A 26,754-nucleotide genomic window follows, 5' to 3' on the forward strand; every position below is an offset into this window, starting at 1 on the left:
CCCTGTAACTTCTGTAGAGTTTGGGCATTTTTTTCCAGTGCTTATTCATTTTGAACTAGCTGATTATTTTGATAGAACTGCCTTTTCATATCACACTGAGGTGCTACCAGGGCAATCTTTACAAAATGGGAGCAAATCCATCACCTTTAGTACAATACCTGTCTCACTGCTTTATCCCAGTACCGATACACTGAGAAATCAAAATTCTTCACAGAACAGCACCAGTTTCACCAGCTAAGCTTTAGAAAATACCCAAATTTTGAAAGTGAGTTTAATGTAGTTCTCCATTTTGTGTTAGAATCGGAAAGCTATGGGCATCACAAGGGACAGTTTGATGACATTACAATATAACATCTTTTTTGAATTACAATTAATCAAAATAAGGTCAAACAGTGTATTTCTAAAATAATTGCTCAAATAAAGGAGAGTACAGAGGTACTTCAGGTTGTCCTTTAGTTGCTGACTTGCTTCATTTTAAATGCCTAAGGCTTCAGCAAATAATTCTTACATTTTTCTCCCCTTAATGAAATTCATTCCCGCTATTGGCTGGCCATTTATTCCCTTCAAATATTGCATGGCAGAATGCCAGGAACATACTGTTCAACTTTGCTCTAATTGGTGTGATTTTGCATGCAGACAAGAAGTAAAAAGACACAACATACCTGCTAAAATTAGAAGCATCACTTTTGTATGAGCTTTCGTGCGTCTATGAACAGAGGGTGTTTTTACTAGGCCTTTGATAGCTGCCTTTTCTATGCTATAATTTAAATGTCTATGTCTGCATTTTTTTTTTCAGTGCAAGTGTACAAGCTCTTGTGAGCTTTCTACTTACTTCTATATTGTGTATCACAGAGAGTGATACGCAGTGATGCACAGACGTATTAATAGCCATCACAAAGGTGCTTTTCTAGTTGCTTTAAAAGGTTTTATCAGCATTTTCATGGCAACACCTATTTCAAAAATGCAACATAAATATTCGCCTCAGGCTACAAGTTGATACATATGGATGTGAGCACAATGATGTTATAGTTATTATATTTATAATTAATTACTAACTAAATCCCTTTGTGTTAATAAGTAAAATATAATCTCCATTATAATACCACTTCACTGGAGCTGAACATTTACAAATCAAGTAGGTGCACTTTTTAACAAAACCTATCCATTTAGTGTGCAATGTTAGGTCTTCTGCCTTGCCAGCAAATCCAGAACCACATCGATTTCCCTATCTGTAAAACAAGAAACACGCTTTATGTATGTCTCTCTTTTTTGGCGTGCCTGAAAGATCATAATCTGTAAAGTACATATCCACACAAATTCTCCAGGTAGAAGTATTCATGCATCCTCTCATTCCTTCATACTTTCAGCTGGATATTGCCTTCTTGTGCCACAACACACTCCTAAGAGCGATGGCCTCTATTATGAGATGAGCTTCCCTTCTACTTAGACATACTGGAATCAAGCCAATCTCAGTAGTTCTGACCCATGTGCCCCTTCCTAGTCCATCTAATCACACATATAATAAATCTTCTTTCTCACTCTCCCACTGTATGAAGGGATAAGATACATATTTTCCACTCTGTTCCACATCATACTAAAAAAAACTCTTGCTGGCGCCATAAAAGCAAGCAAGTAGTGCACACTTGACTGAGGATGAAGTAATTCATATCAGTCTCTACAGGGAGGCAGAGCCAAATTACAACTCATCAGTCATAGTTGCTAAGTGAAGGGAAAGAGTATGTTTGAAACAGCTATTAAAATATTTAGAACTATAACAGCGTAAATTTACATAAATGATCCTGACACTTATGTGCATTCACCCTCCATTAAGCAGAAACGCTCTCAGCAATTAGGCAAAGCTAATCTATTGCAAAACTTCTTTGTCAATTTTATGGAAACTTGTCCATCATTACTGTTAATGTTGAGTCCTCTGGGCACAATCCATCACTTCTCACCTTTTGCACATGGGATTTACTTTTGAAATGTTATTTTAAAAGCTTTTAAAAAAAGAACTTTTTTTAACAAATTGAAATACAAGAAAGTGTGTGTTTTTAAGAGATTTCAGGAGAAAAAGTTGTCCTGAAGAAACAAATACTTGTTTTTTTCTGTCTGATCCTCTATCAGAGCTATTACCTCTGGGTTTGGATACTTGGCATTCAGATATACTGTCAACAATTTCATCATAACCAGGAACACAGACTGACTGAACAAATCTTTCATCAGTACTTTCAGACTCGTCTTTTTTCATTTATGTAGAGGCAGAAATCAAAAACCTGAGAGCTCTGTTCATGTCACATACACATACATTTCATCCATCAGAGCACACTGCTGTTCACTTCTTTTCCCTTTTACTAGCTGTAATGACATGGAGCACGGTCTTTTCTCTTTTCTCTTTTCTAGATGGAATGGGCCGAGTCCTTGCTCAAGATGTATATGCAAAAGATAATCTACCACCATTTCCAGCATCAGTAAAAGACGGCTACGCTGTCAGAGGTAAACACTCACTTTGTAGACATGCAGTATTGTGTCTGTAAAACCACTTTATAATGTTAGTTCAATTGTTTTGGATCCGGCAATGGTTATTTTGGTTGAGATTTGATTCAGATCATTGCTGAAGTCACAGTTACGTAGAATGCAGCTGTCTCGAAGGAAGACCATAAAGTTGAATTCAGATCTTTTAAGTGGATACATATGTACATGAGCAAATGTACATCCATGTGTGCTCATAGACATGCACCTGAGTTGCTAGTGAGTTTCTTGGAAATTCAGGAGAGTAACAGAACATCTGTTTCTGAATGACAGATTCTTCTATTCCTCTGTTGTTGATTTAATCAGGAATTTCTTACATATCTGTTGCTTTTTGAACTGTCACAGATCCAGCTTCCTATTTGTGAATTATTTTATCATTGCATTAGAGAATTTTCAAAAATACATATCAGAATGTACTCTTACAGAGGCACCTCAAAAGAAAAGCTCATTTTTACTTTGAAAATATTGCAGTTGCTGTATAAAAATAAAATGAGTAGTGTGACTTTACGGAGCAAGAAGTGAGTGGTTTCCCAGGAGACCCGAATCCATCTTCTGCTTTGCCACTAGGTGCTGCATGATTTTGAGCAAGTTGCTTCTCTGTGCATCAGTTTTTCCCTTTGTAAAGTAAGACTGATGATGCTCACCTCAGATATCTATGGAGGAAATTAAAATATATATGATTGAACGTTATACTAGTAGTGATTTCATTGTGGTAGGGGTTGCATCATCGTAACACCATGTTGAAATTTGGACACAATAGCCAACTTTCTTCTAGGGACATTAAAATACCTTTTTTGTTACTGGCAGCTGAAACAATGGAACGCAACTGTCCATGAAATAGACTGTCTGCAAATCCAGGCAATGGATGTAGTCCAATAGCTTCCCCATGGATTTGATATAAAAATAAAATTCCAGGTCTACAAGATGGGTTTGACTGCAGCTGTCTGTCATCTATGTGTGTGAGAGACAGGCAGACCAAAATGACCAGTAATAGTGGCAAGGGAGTGCAGATGTAGCCAGAGAAATACAGGTAATATAACGCTGAGAAAAGCTGAGAGGGGGAGCTCTGAGTAGAATGCTGACTGACAAGGGCCTTGGGATCAAGCAAATGCTGTCTTGCAACTTGATTGCTACAAGGTAAGGGAAAGTACAAGTACAATCTCAGTAAACACGCAGAATGAGCGGAATGATCATGAACGCTGTCTTCAACAACTTCTGTCAGAACCAACACACAAGACCCTAATTTTGGTGGTGCATTCAAATAGAGTAACAGTAAGGTACTTGAATGTGTCAAGAGGAGGGCAACAAAGCTGGTGAAAGGGCTGGAAGGAATGTCTTGTGAGGAGCAGCTAAGGACTTCGGGTTTGTCTAGCTTGGAGAAAAGGAGGCTGAGAGGCAACCTCACTGCTCTCTACAGCTTCCTGGGGAGGGGAAGTGGAGAGGGAGGCGCTGAGCTCTTCTCCTGGGTATCCAGTGATAGGACGTGTGGGAATGGTTCAAAGCTGCGCCAGGGGAGGTTTAGACTGGACATTAGGAAGCATTTCTCTACTGAGAGGGTGGTCAAGGACTGGAACAGGCTTCCTAGAGAGGTGGTCGATGCCCCAAGCCTGTCAGTGTTTAAGAGGCATTTGGACAATTCTATTCTATTCTATTCTATTCTATTCTATTCTATTCTATTCTATTCTATTCTATTCTATTCTATTCTTCTTGTAGACCTGTTATCTCAGAACATGAGAAACAAGGTTTGTAGGCAGAAATAATATTGACTACATTAACGGATATTTTTTACAAAAAAAATAAAGGATTAGCTTTCAGTCACATAAACCTGTCTGCCCCAAAACCTTGTCCGCTTTTTTCAAGCTTTATCAGTTGTACATCACCTATAAACTTTGTCTCCGTATCATTACTAATGGGGGAATGAAATCTAATTCAGTAGCATTTTATCAGGTTTAAAATAATTTAGCTATTAGGGAATTTTTGTCTCTTCTTTTGCTGGATCATCCCAGTGCATTTTTTTCAGTGAAGGTGTGACAACTGTATTCAGTAGTATTATATGCATTATTCAAAGACAAGTAGTTGAAAAGTCCTTTTCCACTTTCTTATTTTAGAGTTTGTTCTAAAGCTCATAGATTAGGCTGTTTGATAGGCTTTTAAAGTTAAGTTGATCATTAGTCTTCAAACATGACTAAATACCATAGATCATCATCTGCAGAGTTGCAGCTGATATATGAGTACAAATGTAATAAATCATTGTACAGACTGAATGGGCATCCTTCCTGAAAGCAGTTCTTCTCAATATGATAAGGTTATCTAGCTGTATGTATATTCAGGGCTTTTGAAATAAAAAAGAAAGTATTAAGTTAAAGATTGTCACTGATTAGACTTCATCTCTGGGAAATCAGCTTTTGACAGTTACAGATTTAAAATTAATAAAAAGACATATTTAAATGTGAGCGTACGAACCCAGTTTGCCTGAACACTCTTGACAGCATGCCTGCTGTGCTTGGGCAGGCAGAGTTGCTTGTGCTCCATACATGCTTTACACCATAGTAGAGCCTGTAATACCACTAATGCAACTTGTTGAAAACCTTTGAGGCAGGCAGAAGCTTAAACTTCGTTAGTAAGGGTGCCTTTGTTGTCCCTGTAAAAATACACATTTTGCTAAATTAGAAGTCCTGGAGACTTTCAGTTTATTAAATCAACGATCTCTGACTTTCAATTTTCAGAATGGCTTCAGTGAAAGGTATAAGGTAACTAGTTCAGTGCTACCTCCTAAAATTACAAAAAGGAACAGAACCCAGACTTCTAATGTAGCAGTCCAAGTTGCATTATCTTAGCCCTAGTGCTCTTCAGAAAATGCCAAACCTGTATGGTTTTCTACACAGTCTGTAACCACTTCCCTTGTCCACGTTTTCCTCCAAAGGCAGAGGTAGAATCTAGAAATGTCAATATTCCATCGTTGTCTAGAAAAAAGATACGCAATACACTTACAAAATATGTGATTCCCCTGTGTTAGTTTCACATGGAAAAAGATTTGCTCGCGGTGGACATTTTTATAAAAATAATCTCATGAACACTCTTAAATCTTTGTTATTAATGTAATTCCTCCTAACCTCCTTTTACTTGATCCCATATTGCCCAGAAACTTTCAGTTAAAAGTACTATAGAACCTGTAATTTTCAGAATAATAAACACAGCTTAAAAGGATTTAAAATGTGAAATGTTTGCAAAACTTCTATAACCTTTGTCATGCTGACACTGAAGAACTGAATCTTAGATCATGCTTTCGTTCTCCTCTTCTTAATTTCTAATGCCATCATTTGTTTTGGTTCAGCCTTTATCACTTGTATTGTCCATCTTAACAGCTGCTGATGGCCCTGGAGATCGATTCATCATAGGGGAATCCCAGGCTGGTGAGCAGGTGAGCACAATTTTTTTCTCTTTTTTTTTTTTTAATGTATTTTTCTTTTGTAAGATATCGCTTTGTATTTTTACAAGCCTTGCTAGTGCTCCAAAACTCAATATTCTTGGAGGTGGCATGAAGTAGGACACAGCTGTACCTCCTGCTATGTGCCTTGGGACATGATTTCAGAAAGTGAGGTCGTACGGTTACATAAGGAACTAACAAGGATATCCCAAAATACTTCAGAGCATTGTGCTGACATGTCCGATAGGAGTTCATACACTAATGTTCTGCCCTAGTACAATGTTAGAGGACATAAGGTTTCTAGCGGCATTACAATTCATAAACAGAGAAAAGCAAGATTTAACCCCTTCTTGCTGACAGATTTTAAAAGGGACATCAGCCCAATAACTGTTTCCACAAGCTGCTTGCATATTTCACACTGATATCTGCAAAACAAAGTGTAAGAATTTTGTATGAAGCCTTTAAAGGTAGGTAATGATCAGAACAATCTTGGGGAAGGCTGGCAGCAGCCTAGTTTGCAGTATTGCTCCTTTTCTGTTTGTTAAATCAAAAGAGCGTTTGTGCACCTTAGCAGATACATGGATTGAGCTTAAGAGCAAGTCGGGGCAGCACCCATTCGTGACCTGCTGTGCTGTATAAATATTCATGAATGGACACTATTTGGGATTTGTTCTCAAACCCAAGAGTACATTTGATAAAGTTCCTGTACTAATACTGGGGTGATAGGAAAAAAATCAGTTGCGTACAACCACTTCTTTTATTCTGTCAATTTAATTGTACCTGCTACCTTCTTTTCAGGAGAGCATGGGTTAATCCAAAATGTTTCTCCAGCTATTTCAAGTACCAGTTTATAATTCTGTGTATTGTATGTGAAATTATGCAGAAATGGAATAAGTAACGGGCAAAACAAAGGATTAATCAGTTTTAATGAGGATTTTACAGGGTGGCCATTTTGACTGCTAAACAAAAGAGTCTCGAATAAAATAGATGCATTACAAAAGTTGTTTCAGGTTTTAGAAGTATTACCAGTTGCAGGATTGTTCCTTTTTTTTAAATGGAGTTGAACTGCCTCTGAATGTATAATAGACATTTAATTTGGCTAATCATGATAGATACAGAGAACTATGAAAATAATTTTTGTTGTAGTTCCCATCCATCATCATGAATTATACTTTGGTATAACAGACATCTTCTCAATACTGATATTCATGTGAACTTAGATTAATGAATCTGTTATACAAAACATGTAAAATTACTTTAAACACTAAAAAAAGTAAACTAATGAATTTCACCTGCCTTGGATTTTTAGCCCTACTGTCTGCATTTTCAAGCATTAGTCCAGAATCCAAAAGACTGACAACTATTTCTACAACCCTTTTTATGGTCACTATAAAATAGCAAGAACTAGCAGAGCAACCTGCTGAATTACCATTCCTATCATTATTCACCTGTCATCAATATTATCATTTTGCTAGTTAAAAAATATAACAGCACAGTGGTGCTTAAAAACAGTACTGTTGAAGCTGTGTCTAATGGGGAGGACTGCCCACAGGTCTAAAGGGTTTCAGTGTCCTAATGAGTTCGGCAGGAAAGGATAAAAGGGCAAATGGGAGCTTGCTTCCTTCCTACAAAATTCAAGAGCTCACAAATGTCTCTCTGCAGGGACAGTCTGTCCTCCCACATTAATGGGAATGGGAAACCTCTCTGGCAAGGAACAAAAATTGGGTGGGAGGAGGCACGCAGAGAGAGAATAATTCTGGAAATACCAGTGGCAAGTTAAAAAAATGAGGCCGTTTACCTCTGAATAATTGGTCAAAGTTTTTTTCTTGGGCCAACACATCTTCAGGTTCATCTCCTTCCCAATAAATTATTTATAACCTTGGAAGACTCCTCAGTCTCATTTCACCCTTCAGTCACTCTCAGCAGCAACATTCTGCTTTTCATGTTACAGACCAATTAACAGAATGATTCACAGCAGGGAGTTCAAAATAGGTTTAGATTTGGCTTCTCCTGTAGGGAAAAAGGTTATGTAAAAGCTACGCAGCGAGGAAGAAAATGGGACCGAGAATTGCAGAGAGGCCATATAGCCAAGTTGGACATTTCTGTATCAATTTGTAAATTGTGTATTATTTTCTGATTCCATTTCCAGATGGTCGTGTTTATGTTAACAACCATTATTTATTTTGTATTGAGGAAAACTTTCAGACACTATCCTGCTTTGGGGAGGCTAGGGCACATTGAGAGTACTCGTTATGAGCCATCCACATGGCCTCTGTGTGAAAAACTCTACCATGGGGAGCAATGATTTTCTTCCTATAGACTTGCATAGCTGGAGCTTAGCATTTCCTGGAAGACTTTCTAAAGATGTTTGTAAGAGGCACTGTGACTAACCAGCTATAATATAGGAGGGAAAACAGACGTTTTTCACCTTTCCATTAACTTGGGCCTTTTTACAGAAAGGAGCATGGGTCATTGTAAATCATGCAGGAGAGGTGTAATCATGTGCAAGAGGAAATGCCTGAGATGGGGGCTGTGCTCGATGGATTATTTTTGGTTTTTATTCAGTGACTAACATTAAATAGATTGTCAGTGATGAAGGCAAAGGACAGAAGCCAGTACTGCCCTATTCCAGGTAAGTGTGAGATCTCAAAGGCCTTTAAAAGAGCTTCTGTGAAATTGTTGTACATTAATATGCTTTCTGAGAAGGAATCATTTCTTTATCTTCATAGTCTCTAGCACAGAAGAACACAGCCCTGGAGATTCACACACAAATCTGATGGTTGACTTGTGTTCATAAAGTTAATCTGATCAAATTCTCAAAGGACAAAAAGGAAATTAAATATATGAGCAACCAATTCTAAAAGCAATTGTTACTGTATCGTGAATTTGTTTAAATGTTTCACATCATTACACCTCAAAAAATTAACTTATCTAGTAATAAGCTCCAAAAGCATGGATAGTTACAGCGTATTTTATCACCGTAGGCACTGATTCCTGGCAGAGTCCTAGACATTTTGTATTCTTTGTGGTTCTTGGGGCCCAAAAAACACATTTTAAATGGGAGAATTTTTTTATGCAATACATTTTTCCTCTAAAAATTGTCACTAATGACATAAATACGTAAATAAACATAAATAAATACATAGACATAAATAAAGTTCAAAACAGTATTACCTATTTGTCATGTGCCTATAGACTATATCTACAACAATATGCAAAAGAGCTCCCATAATCCAAGGCATAAGCTTTGCCTTTTGTAATACTTGTTTTCATAAAAATCAGACTAACACACTAGACAAGATTATTTTCACTTTTAAGCATCTTCTGTATAAATGGCAGCATCTCAGCTATTCATTCACAGTTCCTTGCATAGTCAGTGGTGAGAAATAAATACCATTTTAAAAAAGAAGTATTATTTTTATGTCATCTGTTTTAGATACCTACTTTAGGATAACATGAATCTTGCCCTAAAAACACACTAACCATGACATCTGGCAAGTGTGATCTTTTTTTTAGTTTGTTTTAGCATTTTATTTATGTTCTTCTCAAAGGATGTTAGATTTCCGTTACCCTTAGAAAAGGGTCAGGATTCAATCAATTCCAGGCTCAGTTGTTTCTTGGGATACATAGGTCACTGTGATACTGTGGTAAACCAGGTACAAACCCTTTCCAGCCTCTCCCTAGGGCTTCTGTCCCAATGAGCAATCTTTGAAATACACACATTTCAAAGTAATACTCACATTTCAGAGGTTATGACAGTGCTGAAATGGAGTAGAAGAATGGGCAAGGCAAACAGAGCTTTGCACAGCTGAAACGTTGGCCGCCGGTCTAGAATTTGCAGATAGACGTCTAACAGCCTCCTGTCAGAAGTCATGGAGTAAATGACTGTTGGGCGTCAGCAGGTAATAGTGCTCGGGCAGTACTGCTTGCAGGTCTGTGGGTGGATATCAAATACATGCTAATCACAGTCTGAGAAGTCCTGGACATATTCCAATGCTGCATATGGAATATAGAGTCAATCTGCACATGAATTATGCGTGTGACACGTACAGAATATGTTGGTCTGATCACAGCTGTGTAGATCTGTGTGTAGCACATGTTCACTAATAACAGCAAAGCCTAAATAAGTTGGGCTTACTAAAGTGCTGCAGGGAGCAAGCACTCATATTCCAGCAATGACATCTCAATCATCATACCAGCTTCTTTTAGTTGCATTTTTTTAGAAAGATTTTTCTTTTAGTTATTTATTTCTTAAGTGGTTATGGTCAAATTGCAATTTTACTCTGGACTTTGAAAAATGTGTATTAAAATAGGCTGCCTGGTGAGAAATTTTATTAAAACCATGTCATTTGTTTTATCATGTTGTTCTGATATTTTTCTGTTCTTTGTATTGCTTCTGCTGAAACTTTGTAATGTACTGTGACTTTACATAATTGTAGAATATTATCAATTTTAGGCTTTGCTAAACTGCCCCTCACAAAGATAGATATTCTATGTGAACTAGTGTTGAGCTGTCTCTCAGTATGAGGAAATCTGCTTAAAAATGAAGCAGCTGGTTACATTACTTACAAGCTGCTGGTTTTCCATATATAGTATGCTGGTAAAACAAAACAGAACAAAAACCCAACCAAACCAAAGCAAATTTCAACCCTGGGGACCAGAGTACTCTGCAAAAATATTTATGTACAAAGAACTACTCGATTTTTTGCTCATGTAAGTTTCTAGAAGGTCACCATCTAACTTATATTTCTCAGCCAGTTATTTTTCTGAGCCAACCAGAGTATCCGTATATTGCTTCTTCTGAAAGTTATTCTTGTGATAGAAATCTAAGGGGAAAAATCTGAAGCCAACTAGTATGTGACCATATAAAAAAAGCCAGATCTGAAGCAATGACCCAATGATCTTTAAATACATTGGAGTTTGTACCTGTTGATATCACCAGCAGTATATCGAGTCATGCCACAAATAAGAATTCTAGTCTTTCAGATTACTTCCATAAAGTTCAAATGGTTTGAGATTTTTCTTTTCAAAAGTAAATTAATTTTTGTTTGTTTATTTTTCAGCCAACTCAGACTGTGATGCCGGGTCAGGTAATGCGTGTTACAACTGGTGCTCCAATTCCATGTGGTGCTGATGCAGTGGTGCAAGTGGAAGATACAGAGCTCATCAGGGAATCGGATGATGTGAGTCACAAGTTAAAACTCTTTTTTTGTGTGCAGCAGAAAATCGCTCATGATACAATCCTGTAAATATGAAAGATAGTCCTACAGAAAAGTTCTTCAGTTAATCTCAGAAGTTTGAGGATTTTCACATCAGTTCCTAGTGGCAATTCTACTCACTTTTTCAGGCTGTGATAACAGTACCACAGACCTACCTGTCCTGACATTGATTTTTCATCACAGTTGTTGAATGCTGACACCAAAGTATTTGGGAGCATGATTTGAGTGAAAGGCAAATGCCTCCTGGAGATCCATAACTACAGTCCAATTTGAGTGCCTAGTGTATTCACATTTTAAAATACAAAGTAGTGGCAATCAGACATTATATTTCCTTCTTTTCTACTGAGTTCACATGTAGCAGTAGAGCAATCTTCTTTATATTTCAGGATCATCCTGAAACTCAGCAAGATTAGGACTTTAAAAGTTCTCCTAAACTCACCCAGTAAGAAGGAGAAAAGTTTTCTTAAAATACATATTGATCCCAGAATAATACATTGAAATATTGCAGTGCAGCATTACCGCTGATGTAAAGCTGAATATGATTTTCTGTGGGAAACTGAACTGTTTTAAGTGCTGCAAAATCCATGGGATGACTTGGATTATTTTGAACTATGCTATGAAGATGGTTCTGTATTATCAGAGTTGGTCTCATTTCAGCAAAGGTGAATTTGGTGGATTTTGGAGAATGTCTTGTCCACATATCTTGCAATATGTGGATTCTCCCTCTCTTTCTCCAATAGACCTCTGTGCTCCTTTAGAATGAGAAAATTACTGAATTTAAGACCTCTGAAAACCAGGAAATGGACAAGGTGCATATTCCCCCAGAACATAGTCTTAACTCTGTTTAATTTGAACAGCTTTTCCAGCATACCTATAAATCATATTAACGCTGTACCTTACAGATGCTGCAAAATACCACAGAAAAAATATGAGTACTGTAGTACTAATTCTGTACACACAGTTGTCTTAACAGAGTAAAATGTGTTTTTTGATGAAGCACAGGAGCTGTCTGTAGACAACTGTATCCCAAACAGTCCATCTTAGACTTCCTTTGTGTTCAGAGAATTCCTTCTGAATCATTACCTTCACTTACCCAGCTGTGATTTCAGGACACCATCGTCATGTTTGCCATCATCTGACAGATTTTAGGGCAAGAAGGTATGTCACTTACTGACACAACTTCCAAGTTCAGTTTTGGAATGAAGTGTGTGCACGGTTCTCTGCTCAAATCAGCCTTTGCTCCTCTGCTGCTGTTCTGACAAGCTGTTCCACTTCGCCATAGCTCTGTGCTAGCATTGCGATTGCAGCTAGGGTGTAAGCAGATGAATTCTCATGTTCAAAGCTGATGAAGACAGCAAAAACTGAAACATACTCTCATGATCCTTTCTCATGCCTTATTACTGTAAATGCATAGATTTTTACATCTGATGAAGTCAGCAAGCTGTCTAGGCTGGCCTTCTTCCTAACAGAGAATTTATTGAGTCAGTCCTGCTTTGAAGTTACAGATGTGTATGTGTAGATTATGTCTTCCCATAAAATACACCATTGCCTTCACTGCTTGTTAATCATTCCATTAGCCTTACTGAGCAAGTTTTCTGTGGCCATTGCCCACCTCATCCTGAGAGGACTATCCCATTGCAGAGCAACATACATGATAACCTGTTATTTTCTACTTCTTCTTTGGATGACTGTCTTCCTGGATTCCACTTCTTCTGTGCATGTTCTCCTCTGCAGCGAGAACAGATTATTTGGCTATGTGCTTAAACTCTGAATTTTTTAGCGAATTTTTAGCGAATCATCAGCCACCTTTAGCTTCCTTTTCCTGCCTATAAGTGTGAGGTAGAACTCTAGTTTCTACTTGTCCTTGAATATGCCACTCTGCTAATCCTGTACATAAATAATTAGCATAGTTTAATTAAGATGTTATTTTTCTCTCCTTCTTCATGCCTGGGTGGCTACGTATTTCAATAATATTTTTCTTTTTAGTGTTAAGAACTCCTTCAGGGCTGGGATTTAACTGAAATGAAATCTCTACTATCTGAAAGATGTTCTTCTGAAAAAACAGAGAGTACACTTAAAAGGAGTTCCTTGACCTCTGGTTGTGGTAGCAGTACTTAAATACCATAGCAAGCATTCCCCAAATGACTGTAAAAGTCACAGGCCTGAAGGGAATTACATCCGTCCAGCAGGAAGAAAAATTCTCATCAGCTTGCCAAATGCACAATCATTGAGAAAGATCCTTGCAAAAACATGTCTACACCCTTTTCATTTTGAGTTTTTATGTCACCTTGTAGGAAAAAGGAGGCCAATGTGATCAAGCAAAACAAGAGTTAGATCCTACATCAAGACTGAGCATCAGTATATCAGTATGGATGCTGGCTGTTAACAACCATCAGAGTAAACCACTCGGACATAGTTCAAAATATATTAATACACAGCAAGAAGAATGCTGCCTGATACACACCAAAAGGAAAATGTTCTCAACATAATGCCATACCTTCCTGCAAGCCCTACCTCTAGCCACCTTGAATTGTCTTGTATTCCTAAAGCATTCTGGGATATCCATCAGTTCCATAAATAAAAGTCTCTGCACATCACCATGTTGTCCACAGTCACACTTTCCACAGTGTGGGAATTACTAAATTCCTCAAAAGCCTTTTTTTTCTTGTTTCCCCTGATCCAGGAGTCCTAAATAGGACCTTTTCTATTACTCAAATGTATCATTGGCACTCCTCTTGATTCCCTAGAAACTTCCTAGCTATCTTTAAGTGTTACCAAAGATATGGAAAATTCAAATCTTCATGACTGGCCAACCATCCCCAGAGTGCCATAAAAATAAAATAATTCTTAGACTAACTGTTGCCCCAGATTTTCATCACAAGCCTAAAGTGTCTTTTACAGCTTCAGATGGGGATAACGGAGATAAAAGGACATCCTGGGCACCAGCACAGCCATTTTGGACACTAGCAGCCAAAAATAGTCTCTTCTCTTATACAAGAGGAGCAGGTATAAAAGAAACAGAATTTGCATTAAAAGCATATTTTGAAAATACTGTGGTAAAGTAAGAAATCATTTTTTTCAGGGTTGATGTTTTTGTTAGTCATTTCCTGGTTTTCAGGGGTTTAAATTTATCCATTTTCACAATAGGTAAACAGAATCACAGTCTGTAACAACATGTTCGTTAACTTTAACTTTGGGGCCTTTAGTTTAAAGCACTTAGTTTGAACTCAGAAAATGCAGTCCATATCACCTTTAAGAAAAGAGACAAGTCCCAGTGTCCTATACAACACTATCGTTCCTGTAAAACTTCCAAATGACAATGACGTGCCTTGTTTGTCTTGTCGTATTAGTGTCTGATTTATAACTTTGAGGTACGTAAAGTATGAAGCACTACATGATAATGTAAAAACTAAATCTGTTCCAGTCTAAGTAAGCGTAGATTTAGTGCTCCTGACAAGCTGGCAGTATCTCAAAGCTGAGTGTATATATCACCAACCCACTTGCAGATCTTATAGATTAAATATTAACAATGTAAGTCACATGCCATTTATTGGCATTGAATGAATCACCAAACCATTGAAATTCTGAAGAGGTCAACACAAATACTAAAGTAGGCATCAAACTTTTCAGGCCGCTGTCTCTTCTTCACAGTAAATACACATGATGAATAAGCCTCTTTCTGATTTGTACAAGGCTCTCAAGTAGGAGTTTCCACTACAGGAATCTACATGAAAATCCTGAACAGGTAGAGCATATAGCTTATTCCCACCTTTCTGCGGATGTAGTGGCATATTGCCTCTCTGACTAATGGTCTTTTTGAAATGCCATCTTTGAAAATGTTCGAGCAGATCAAGTTGGCTGAGAGGAGTAGAAAGAATCCACTCAGTATACCAGACCAACAGACAAACATAGGACATAACATAGGGAAGATATATAAACACAGGGATCATAAAAAAAGGAAGGCAAAACTATGTATTCAGTGCTGGTCCTTCCCTGGTGAGCTCATCAGAGAGAATTTCTTATAAAGCTGTTCAGTTTTAGCACACATTGTTTCACTATCTTGACACACAGATCAGGGGAACAATGATGATGCTTAAACCATAAGGTCTCAGTGTAATGAGTAATGTAAGCTGTGTAGACTTCTGAGAAATTAAAGCTGATTAATCTTCTTTGAATAACCCAGCTGACCATATTTGATCTCCTTGTTTTTGTAGGGCACTGAAGAACTAGAGGTTCGAATCCTGGTGCAGGCTCGACCAGGCCAAGATATCAGGTCTGTAAACAGCCTACTTTATAAACAGTAAAATAATCTCTGTAAGGAATAGAAGGGACTGTGATTTTTATGGTCATTTTTTAACCATAAGTAGTACTGACATTTTGACAATCTGACTAATGAACATCCCTGGACACTCCTTACCTGGAGCAGGACTAATCAAGGAAAGATACTTTAAATCTGATTCTGTTTTTCTTTCTTTTTTTTCTGTGCTATGATTTTCAGACCTATAGGACATGACATTAAAAGAGGTGAATGTGTGCTGGCTAAAGGAACCCACATGGGTCCATCTGAGATTGGTCTCTTAGCAACTGTTGGAGTAACTGAAGTAGAAGTTAACAAGTTTCCAGTGGTTGCAGTCATGTCAACAGGGAATGAGGTAAGAAAAGTATCTTTAGAATCAAGGTCTGAATTACTATATCATCTTCGGGACAGTGTTTTGGATAGTGACTTTCACCCTATTCCCAAGTAGACTCACTTTTTGAGCTGCAACTCATGCTGACATGAGGTATTTCTGTGAGTGATCAACCCGTAATCAGCTGCTTGTTTTCTCCCTCGAGGGCTCTTTCACAAGTCTCACACAGTCTTTGCCAAAATGTTGGTAATGTATCCAACCATGTGCCAGCTGCTTTCCTCCTGCCAGCAAGGGAGGACCTGTGGGGTAGTCAGAGTTGTAATTCATACTGCCCATCATGACTGGAAGAGTAATTTCTTATGAGCAGCACTCCTCTGTAGCTATAGTGCAAATGGCAGATAACCTGTCTTTGAAAACTGAATAGTACTACCAAATGCCTTGCTGTAGTATTGTGCCTTAAAATTTTTTTTAATAGTAGCACATGTTGAAATCCAGACAATCTCCTGTTAGTAGAACTCCAGACCAGCTTTCTAATTGCTTTGTCTTAACTACATCAGAAAAATCAGGTTCAAGATTAACTTAATTTACTAATTTTACATATGTTGTGGGTTCATCCCGGCCAGCAACTATGCTTGCTCATTCCCTCCCGGAGCGGGACAGAGAGAGAATAGGAAGAGCAAAAGCAAAAGAACTTGTGGATTGACATAAAGTCAGTTGGAAGTTTAAAGACAGCATGAAGTTTGACCTATAATTTTGAGTATCCTTTGAGACAAACTTTCTGAAATCCAGACACAAACATAAACCCAATAGCTGTATTCTCATACAGCTTGAATATGTTGGATTTTGAAAGATTTTGAAAACTTTTAATATGTTGAATTTTGTCATCTGGTGGTGTTCTTACAACTTCCACAACCCCAGTGACAGGTTACTCTATGACTACTGGGTACTGTGGGTGGCTGAGGCCAGCCTTGCTGGGACAGAATCTTGCCAGATTTCATAACATAGACAGGGTGCGTCATGCAGGAAACATCACTAACCAAAGAACAAACCCAAAGAGCTACAAGGATTACAGGTGATGATTTTCTGAATAGTATCTTCTGTATGACTGACGGTTCTTGCATGTCATTAAAGGGTCCTTTACTGATGTGGGCACTCTCTTTTGTATCATGTGTTAAAAAAGAACCTGCACAGTGGGTTTCTTAAACATCCTATGGAAATCTTCACAAAAATAGAGCTGCTAGCCAAAGCATCAAAATTTAGCCATGCTCCACTTTTGGTTATTCTTACCTTACTACCTAACACTATTGTTGTAATTTTGACAGATACATTCTTATTATTATTATATTCCTCCTGTCAATATTGTGTTGTCCTTCTATGTCCTACAAAAGAATTCCTAATATATGTAAAATATATGTTTACATATGTATGTTTTGTAGTTTAACTTCCAAAATATGTAACACGTAAGGCAATTGCCATGATACTGTCTTGAGAGAAAGCTTTTCATCCAAAACAGTAATTGATATAAGAACCAAGCTTTAAGCTTCTGTCTATTATTCCAATACAGATTGTTGTATTTAAAAAATATCTCTACTGGTAAGTAGACAATGAACTTCAAAATTTCTTTTAATATCTTTAAATCTGGTTAGCAACATCAATGAGGTTCCTTTAAAATGATTTAAATAGAAGCAATGACTTGGAAACTTAAAGTTTGTGTTTTGGTTTCTAATGTTTGAGATTAGAAGCCAGGTACTCATAAGGAGAAAGAAGGTTTTGCAGACATGAACCAATAGAAACAAAGTAAGCAACATGGAGGACTGGACTAAACAAGCACATTACATATCTTACTAATTTAAATTCCCTAAATCACTTTACATGTCTATTTTATGATAGGTGTCTAAGAATATCCTGTCCAATCTGAAGAAGAAAATTCTCACTTGTGTAAAGGCACAGTATTCCAAGGAGACTGACTGAGAGTGTTTCTGGTTTTATAGCTACTGAATCCTGAAGATGACCTCTTGCCAGGAAAGATTCGGGACAGTAACCGTTCAACTCTTCTAGCTACAATCCAAGAACATGGCTATCCAACAATCAACCTGGGAATTGTGGGAGATAAGTAAGTACCACATGTTAGTAAAGATGTCACTTCATATTCATGCGGTGCACTTTATGGCATCCATGGAAAAAAGATATACCAGAGAAAATGTCACTCATTGCAAGTGTCACAGTGTTGTGACAGGGTACATCTTGGAGAAGATATTTTACCCTTTTCATCAGAGAAATAAATAAGTCTATTCTAATATTAAGAGGAATCATTTGATAAAATTTTTATTGAATGGTGTTTATCTTGTTTTGCCTTATGTTTGTTGAAACATCTATTACTGCTGCAAATTGAATTTATTGCTGCAGTATCATCACAAGCACCATACTTAACACACATAAGAGGAAACAATTCTACAGCAACTGTACTTTTTTCTGATCCAATAAAGGGAGAGGGAAAGTTTCTCTCGGAGTTTATTTTCCATGCCAAAATTAATTTAGAGTATAAAATTTCGTTAGATTCCGAGTAACTGTCTTTTGGGGAAGGCCCCACTGCTGGATGTTGTTCAGCATTTCCAGAAATATGTCAAAGAATTTAAAAGAATCAATTTTTTTTTTCCTTCATTGGTCTCTCTACTTTGATTGCCACAGAGTACCCTGTGATCAGTCTTTCTGTTCATCTGACAGTGATTGCTCCTTGTTTCTCAGCGGTAGTGAAGTCACATCTCCTGTTGAGAGCTCTAGGATAAGTGATTGAAGTGTTCAGTCTTTTGTCCTTCGCAAGACTGTGCAGTGCCTGTCATCCATGGCTTGAGTTTCTCAGCATAACGTATTTCCTCAATTTATTGAGCCCCAAAGACTTTGAACAGGCTTTCTTGTTTCTCATTTTGGGTATCAAACCAACCGACAGACTTGGTTTGATAGGGAGTTGTTCAGGTTCACCTCCACCTGTTTGAGAAAAAGGGTATCTCCTGGGAGTAGTTAAAAGTGAGGCCAGATCAGAAAGAAAAAAAAAGGGAAATAGTGAATTTCAGCACCCACGTTTCACATTGATTGATGACAAAATTCCCAAGCAGGGAGGCAAGGTTACTGCTAGGGAACAGCTCATTTCAAAACCAGTCTTCCCTAGTGCAGGATTCAATCCAAAACATCACTAGCATGACAGAAAGTATACAAATGGGCAAACCACTGCGTGGTTTTACAATATGTGAACCAACCTGAATGGTGGCTCCAGGAAATGCAGTTGTATTTGAAGTATTCGTGCAGGGAATGTGACACACAGCAACCGCAGCGGTTGTTGTGATCTTAGGGAAAGCAAACCCTTCTGGATACTCTCACTGCATCCAGGCATTTTTTTTGCTTCTATGGCCTGGCAAAACTCCATTGCTCGTCCAAATAGCAATAAATATCAAAAACCTGCTGCCCACAAATGCTTCCAATTTCAGGTGGAGATTTCATGCAAACAGAGTCTAAACTCATGAGACTGTTCTTTCCAGGAATGGTATCTAAATGTCCTGGATCTCTAGAGTGTTTTCTATATTACAAGGACCTTTTTAGACTTTAAAACACAGGTAGCGAAGTTCTCAAATAAAACTATTATATCCAGAGCTCAGGTTCTAGATTTACATGTCTGAGAAAAAAGAAAACAGTCACAAAAAGGCTGTCAGCTCCTGAGAGTCATCTCTACATAAAAGAAGGGTTGGCAGGGTTTTTCTCCAGCAAAATATTGGAGGTGGAACTTTTTGCTACCTGCATGACCAAAAGTTCCTGCTACTGTTATCAACATTACTGTCAATATCAACTTATATACTGTCATTGACAGTGGGTTAATCCAATGGAAAAGATGCTTTCCCTGAACACCTTTCTGGTAGCTCCTCTGCCAAAATAAGAATGTAAAGCTTGTTTGTTCTTTATGGCCTTGTCCTAACCAAATAGGTATAGTCTCAAATTTGCTGTAAAGTCAACACATCAAATGGAGAATTTAACTTAAGGTCATTGTGCAAAACTATAGCTATATACTCCACTGCCTTCAGGAATTTTTTCTGTGACCTCCTAGGCATGGAGTGTCTGTGAAGATAATTAATCTTGAAAGCTCTCAGTAATAAATAGCAAACAATTTTAGAATCATAGAATCATTTAGGTTGGAAAAGACCTTTAAGATCATCAGGTCCAACCGTAAACCTAACACTGCCAAGTCCACCACTAAACCATGTCCCTAAGTGCCACATCTACACGACTTTTAAATACCTACAGGGATAGTGACTCAGCCACTTCCCTGGGCAGCATGTTCCAATGCTTGATAACCCTGAATTTTTCCTAGTATCTAATCTAAACCTCCCCTGGCACAACTTGAGGCCATTTCCTCTCGTCCTATCGCTAGTTACTTGGGAGAAGAGACCGACACCCACCTCGCTACAACCTCCTTTCAGGTAGTTATAGAGCTCGCTACAACCTCCTTTCAGGTAGTTGTAGAGAGCGATGAGGTCTCCCCTCAGCCTCCTTTTCTCCAGGCTAAACAACCCCAGTTCCCTCAGCCGCTCCTCATAAGACTTGTTCTCCAGACCCCTCACCAGCTTCGTTGTTCTTCTTTGGACACGCTCCAGCACCTCAATGTCTTTCTTGTAGTGAGATTTAAGGCCCAAGAGAATTTTTTTACTTTTCTACATTTTACTTTTCTATATTTTTTACAAATATGTTTTGTGACCCCTTTTTACTTGTTGAATGCTAGCTGAAAACCAGACAGCAAACATATATCAGTGAAAGGTAGACAAGTGTCTGCTGTTAAAATGTTCTCTGTGTCTTGAGATAGTATTACCTTGGTAAAGGTAATAAGAGTTCTTTTTAAACTTTTGGTTTCATGCTTGGGGAGTCATTTCTGCAGAGGTAGTTACTTTAGCTCATAGAATAGAAATAATGAGCCTCCAATTGTAGAGTGATTTTGTACTTTGCAGTAAGTTTTGAAAAAATAATCCAGTACTGTTGACTTAGCCGAGAATCTTCCCCACCTGATACCACGATTCTGTCTTAGCAAGTCTTCTGCTGCTGTTCTCACACTCCCATGCCCAATCCATATATTTACAACAAAATGCATCTGCAGTTCTATTTCAGTCAAAGGGAAAATCTGATTATGTAAATTAGTTTGGTAATAAGTATGGTATTATTTCAGTATGTAATAAAGCTACTAAGAGAATGTTGCCCATACAGTATACATCTTTTGGACTAACATGACTGATTTGATGGTGTACCATGGCACTTGAACAAATGCAAGAGACTTACCAGAGAGATCTTACAAAGGGTACAGTTTTGACATTTTAGTTAGCATGTTTATAGAAAAGATGAACAAGCCTTCAGTGTCTGTTACATGGTTTACTGGAGTTAAACCATAGATTATGTGTTTGTGTGTGCTCATGTATATGTGCAGTTCATTTTGTATGTATAATTTGTATCTAGACAGTGAAAAAGAGAAAGATTTTATATGCCTGCAATACCTACAGATGTAGTAAAAATACTGGCAAATGATACTTTTCAGAAGGGAAAATTAAAACTTGTAATTTTTCCTTCGACGGTATCACTGTAATGTATTTCTCCCTTCCCATATTTCATATTTGGGGTTTATGTTCTTTTATTTATTTATTTTTGTTTATACATTTTTACATTGAGTAAATTTTTACTGCATTTTATTGATATGGTATACCACTTGCTGTATACCATAAACACTGAACGGAGTTTGAGAGAGCAGCTAATAGGGAGCACAGTTGAGTGTTACTATTGCTGTAACGGGTCAAGTTTTTTAACAAGCATGGAAATTCTGTCAGTCATGTTTACAGAGCCTAATATTCAAGCATGAAAATTGTTTTAGAGTAGTATTTGCAAAGACAAACTTAGAAGTAAGTAAGTATTCCTATATTTCATTTCAGCATATGAATTACTCAGAGGTGTTTAGGTAAGAAAATAGCTTGTCCAGCTGCTTTGAAGCCCAGGACTGTGGTACACGTAAACACATTCCAACAGAGAATGTGAAAGGATAGGGAAGCACGTGGAATGTCTGAGGGTGTCTGCAGAGTAGTTAGGAGCACTTTAAAAATGCCTTTGTGTATTAATCATATGTGAAGTTATATTTTGAACTGGCCACTCAAGTCTCACTTAGCCTATATTTGTATTTTCAGTTGAAACCAATATTTTACTTCTTTTGGGAGCATTTTAACAATTTCTGAGATTGTCATTGTTTGTTTCCATTCTCATAAATTGTGACTCAATATTCAAAATGAAAAACAGCAAGTCCAAAACATATAGATAAAATCTGCAGTAAAAATCCTAGAAGCAAGCAATAGGAGAAAAGAACAAACCTGGAAAATGCGATACAGCTGAAGTTATGTCTGGCTAGAAGCCAAGATTTTCTCTATTTGTGTTCTTAGCACGTAAAAACCAAGCTGTTTGAAAAGCACACATCTCTGGGTAGAAATGGAAAATATTCCATTTCCAGAACTACTCCAAACACAAGAAAAATGCAAAACCAAAAAAAGGAAGAACACTTCTGATGTTGTTCTTACTGTTGTGTCTTACATCTTTGTCTGAATCACAAAATCACTTGCTAAAAAATTGCAAAAACAACTGGCCAGTTAAAACTGGTATTCCAATGTACTTTTGAGTATTGTCTCATATAACAAGACCAAGTTAAAAAGGTTTCTAATTTCATCTCCTTTGCTTATAGTCTGTGAAATTATTTGGTTCTTTGTAAACCATTGATAAAAACAAGAGTTACATCTCTGATCTGATCTGTAGCACTCTGCTAACTTAATTATCAGGATATTTTTGTGTCTGATTATTTCACTTGTGTTGTTCTTTGTATTCACTGTTTATTTAAAGCTGTGAAGGTTAGCCCTAGCAAAATCTGCTATAGCGTGAGCCTCTGTTTTAGAAAGCCATCTTCCATTTGACAGTTTTCCTTCTATGAGAGACTCTCTTATTAAACTCGCTAAAGGATTTTGATCACATATGTAATGAATTCAATTTCCTCTGTTTTTACCTTTGTTTACATGAGTGCATTTTCCCTTTCTCTGCATTCTTGTCCCTATTTTCTAATTCCCTTGCCATTTTTCTCAAAGACATGTATAACTTCAGCTGCTTCAAGCTGCATTTCCATATATGAGCCTGTGATTTCACAATGGAGAGAGAAAGAATCTCTCTCTCTCCTTAGGAGAAACATTTAGGAAATTCATATTATCTGCTCAGTTGCTTTAAAAATTTATCAGAATAGTTATAAAATCAGCAGCATGTGAGCATTTTTCTACATTATAAGTGATTAGTTTCTCATTTATATACCTCTCTTTTATGACATATTGTTTGACATAGAGCTCCTAAGTGACAGGTAAACCAATTAAAAATCACCCTTGCTATTTTGACAGCATTACTGTATGATATCCCTAAAATAAAGGCTTTGAAAGAGTCCCTTCATATTTTGGAAGGCATACTAAGATCTTACTCAGGGATTTAGTCTGCTTGAATTTTATGTTTGCCATCCAAAAAGAGGTTTAAATCTTTTGTACTTGTGTGGGTTGCATGTAATTACCAGTATTATAATTCAGATGGAACATCTGGAGTAGAGGGATAAGAGCGGGGAAACTGCTCTAACTCCAAAATTTCTCATGCAATATCGACTTGACATATATCATCTTATGAGTTAGAATATGAGTTATAGGCAGAATTCAGCCACAGAATCCTAGCCTCTCCCTGCACCAGTTTAATGTCCAACTTGGGTACAATCAAATATACTGTGAACAGAATTAGTAGTAGTAGTAGTATCATTTAACAAATGACTGCAAGAAAAGGCTTGTTAGAGAAAAGACTTTAAATCAAATGTCACAATATTAGTTGTTGCTAAAGTGACTTCAGTTCTAGATCTGCTCAAAGAATGATGGTGTTACAAAGTGTGATCATAGCCTAATGAATCCAGGGACACTGGGTATCGGTTTGAAGGTGATTCAGATATGGAGGTCCTCTCTTTCATTGTGCCCTGTCAAGAAGAATATTCCCCTTTTCAAGCAGAAATGTTTAATATCTGTCACAACTCTTGATAATCATTAGGGCAAACTTCAGATAAGTTGTCATATGTGACAAGTCATCTCATCTAATGCACATATTCAAAAAACACAAAGAAACATCTGAGCCAAAACAGAAGTGAAAAAAAGAACTTGTGAAACGGGGCAGTGCAAGTCCCAGGGGATCTTCTGTACCGGTAGGAAACTACATAGTGTGACAGGTAATAAAATTTCATGCTGTAGAGGTGACAGGTGCAAAGCTAATGCACAACAGTGTGTCATTCTCCTAATTGTCCTCAACACAAGCATGGACTTCTTCCTGAATTAGCATTTATAGAATCACAGCCCAGTAGTAGAACATGACACTAAAGAGCAAATAGTAGAGAGGACAGAATGCTGTGAAAATCCTCCTATATTTGAAAACAGAGGGAATTTGTAACTGTATTTGTTGGAGTGAAATAAAAACTACTGTAGTCTATTTTTGAGGCATATGTTAACATTTTTAAAAATACCTGGAGACATAAGTTCTGTTTCCAAAAGAACTTCAGCCTCTAGGAGCCAAAATAGCATTCACTTAAATGACTTTCAACCTCCTTAATATCTAGATCATACATAGGAATTTGGGTTCCCAAGTCACTGAGAAATTTTTGAGGACTGAATTTTTACTATTAATACCCTAGAAGAAAATAATTAAAACTAATAAAGGCAGTAGATACAGAAAGATCAAAGAAGTGGTGAATGTTGAAGATGGGTCACTGTGTCAGCGATACAAATCACTCAGAAAACCGGTTATTAGTGTATTATTAATACAGCCAAGTATGAATTGATATATATAGGACTAAAGAATGTAAGTAAAATTTACAGGATGGAGGATGATATCCTGAAAAGTAAAGATTTAGGAGAAGATTTGAGAATCATAGCAAGTAATCTGCTAAATACAAGTTCTAGCATATGTATAAAGAGCTAAGTCTCCTGTAGAAGTAGAAGGTTATTTTTGACTTTACCTTTGTATTCCCAGGACAAGAAGACAACAGTATATTGTACAGAACTCAGAGGAGAACCATTAAATTTTTTAAGTGGTTGAAAGATGGACCATATACTCCAACAGTATCAGAACTCAGGCTGTTTAGTTCAACAAAGATATTCTTACAAGATGACTTGATTACATTCCAATAATACTGAGCCACATGGAGAAAAAACTTTGAATAAAGTTTCTATTTCAGCAGCAATGGCTAGATATTAAAGTTAGGCTGATTCAGACTGTAAATAAAGCATAATTTTAACAGTGAAAGTAATTGTGATTAGGAAACGATATCAAATGCTTTGATAGATACTCATTTCAATGCAAGATTGGATATTTATTTAAATGTTATCTACAGTTCAAACAGAAGCAAGTTCAGGGAGGTTCCCAGACTATATTAAATACCAAATCAGACAGAACTATCAAAATTATTTCTCCTGGTTGCAAATAATTTCTTAACTCTTACTTCAGAGAATTAAATTAATTTTCATGTTATACTAATGAACAATATGTAGTAGAAGCACAAACTCAGAAGACCAGTACCAGCAGAAATAACACAGCAACAGTGATCTATAAAGACAGAATGCCAGTCAGAGCTTTGGCTATTTTAATATGTGATGCTCAAATGAATTTGAAATTTTCTGGAAATTTCAACAAGATGCTTTTGATTTCCTTACCTCCATGTAATTCATTGTGTTGTTTAGAAACATCTGTAGTTTCAGTCTGCCTTCTTGGAGAAGAACATTGTGAGAGTGAGAGTACTCTTAGAGTTTAGCACCTTATTGGAAAAAGTTCTTGACTTTTGAGGCTGCTGTCTGTAATGTTGATGAGTAAACCAGAAGCTGGGATCACTTACGAAATCTGAAAGTCTTTTGTATGTCACTTCCTGACACAGTGACCCTATTTCGAGAAACAAAGACTGACTTTGTTCTCTGGCAATGAATAGAAGAACAATTGAGGGACTGAAGCCATTTTAGGAAATGGCTATCTTGGGAAAACTGTCAGAAAGAAATGGACATCTAAACTTACAACCTGAATAGTTTTAATATTTTTCCATGACTTCCAAACAACATTGGTACACATCTGATCTAACAGACCCTTTCTGTGATGACCTATGAGGAGGAACCAGGCATGGATTTACAAGGTGACAAAGAGGATTTTAGATTTCACATTTAGCAGTGTCCGTGTGCGTGCGTAACAGTATAACAATAGTGCAGGCGCACTGGCCCACTCTTCTCCTCACATTCCTCAGTCAGACAGGATCTGTGTGTGCCCAGAAGTGATCTTTGAAATGATAGACTGCAGCTGCTATGTGCAGGATCAACTGAGCCTGGACTGGGGACTGGGGAGAGAGCTTGACTTTGTGGTTAACAGTTCAGCCATCTGAAAAGAAGAAAGGGCTCAAGAGTTGTGCAGTGACAATTCATGACCTGGTCCATTTCAGTCTTGAACATCTTATTTTAGTTTTTTTAAAAGAGACATTTATAAATCTTCATGTCAAATGAAGATTTTTTACATTTTACATTTAATTGTCCTACATTTAAAGTATAAAAACATAGATTTTGGTTTATTTCCTATTTCTGTTACAAAGGACACTATCTAAAAATTATTTCTTCCCAGTGAAACTGACTTGGAAGAAGTATATGTAAAAGGAAATGCTGTCTTCATAAAACAGGAATTCATAGCAAAACTTTAATTGTTTTAAATAAGGTCCTGATAGCAGTAACTTTTTCAGTTTTGGGCATTTTTTCTAATCCTGCCTCTTGGAGCAGGGTAGCTGGGTATGAAGCTTCTCATGAATGAAGTGGCATCTTTATTGACTATGGAGATAAAAAATCAGGATAAATACAGCCCT

General features: G+C 37.2%; 1 protein-coding gene across 1 annotated transcript in view; it reads left to right on the forward strand.

The window, feature by feature from the left end:
* Nucleotides 1–26,754, forward strand: part of GPHN (gephyrin) — a gene marked incomplete at its 5' end in the record, with an annotated part of 204,284 nt that overhangs the window by 156,468 nt on the left and 21,062 nt on the right. The window contains 6 exons of the mRNA XM_009283545.1: nt 2,401–2,493; nt 5,895–5,950; nt 11,020–11,139; nt 15,390–15,448; nt 15,674–15,827; nt 17,795–17,916. Coding sequence (XP_009281820.1) covers nt 2,401–2,493; nt 5,895–5,950; nt 11,020–11,139; nt 15,390–15,448; nt 15,674–15,827; nt 17,795–17,916 — 604 coding nt within the window. The remainder of the gene's footprint in view (nt 1–2,400; nt 2,494–5,894; nt 5,951–11,019; nt 11,140–15,389; nt 15,449–15,673; nt 15,828–17,794; nt 17,917–26,754) is intronic.

The sequence above is a fragment of the Aptenodytes forsteri genome, unplaced genomic scaffold, assembly GCF_000699145.1.
Source record: "Aptenodytes forsteri isolate BGI_AS27 unplaced genomic scaffold, ASM69914v1 Scaffold486, whole genome shotgun sequence".
NCBI lineage: Eukaryota > Metazoa > Chordata > Aves > Sphenisciformes > Spheniscidae > Aptenodytes > Aptenodytes forsteri.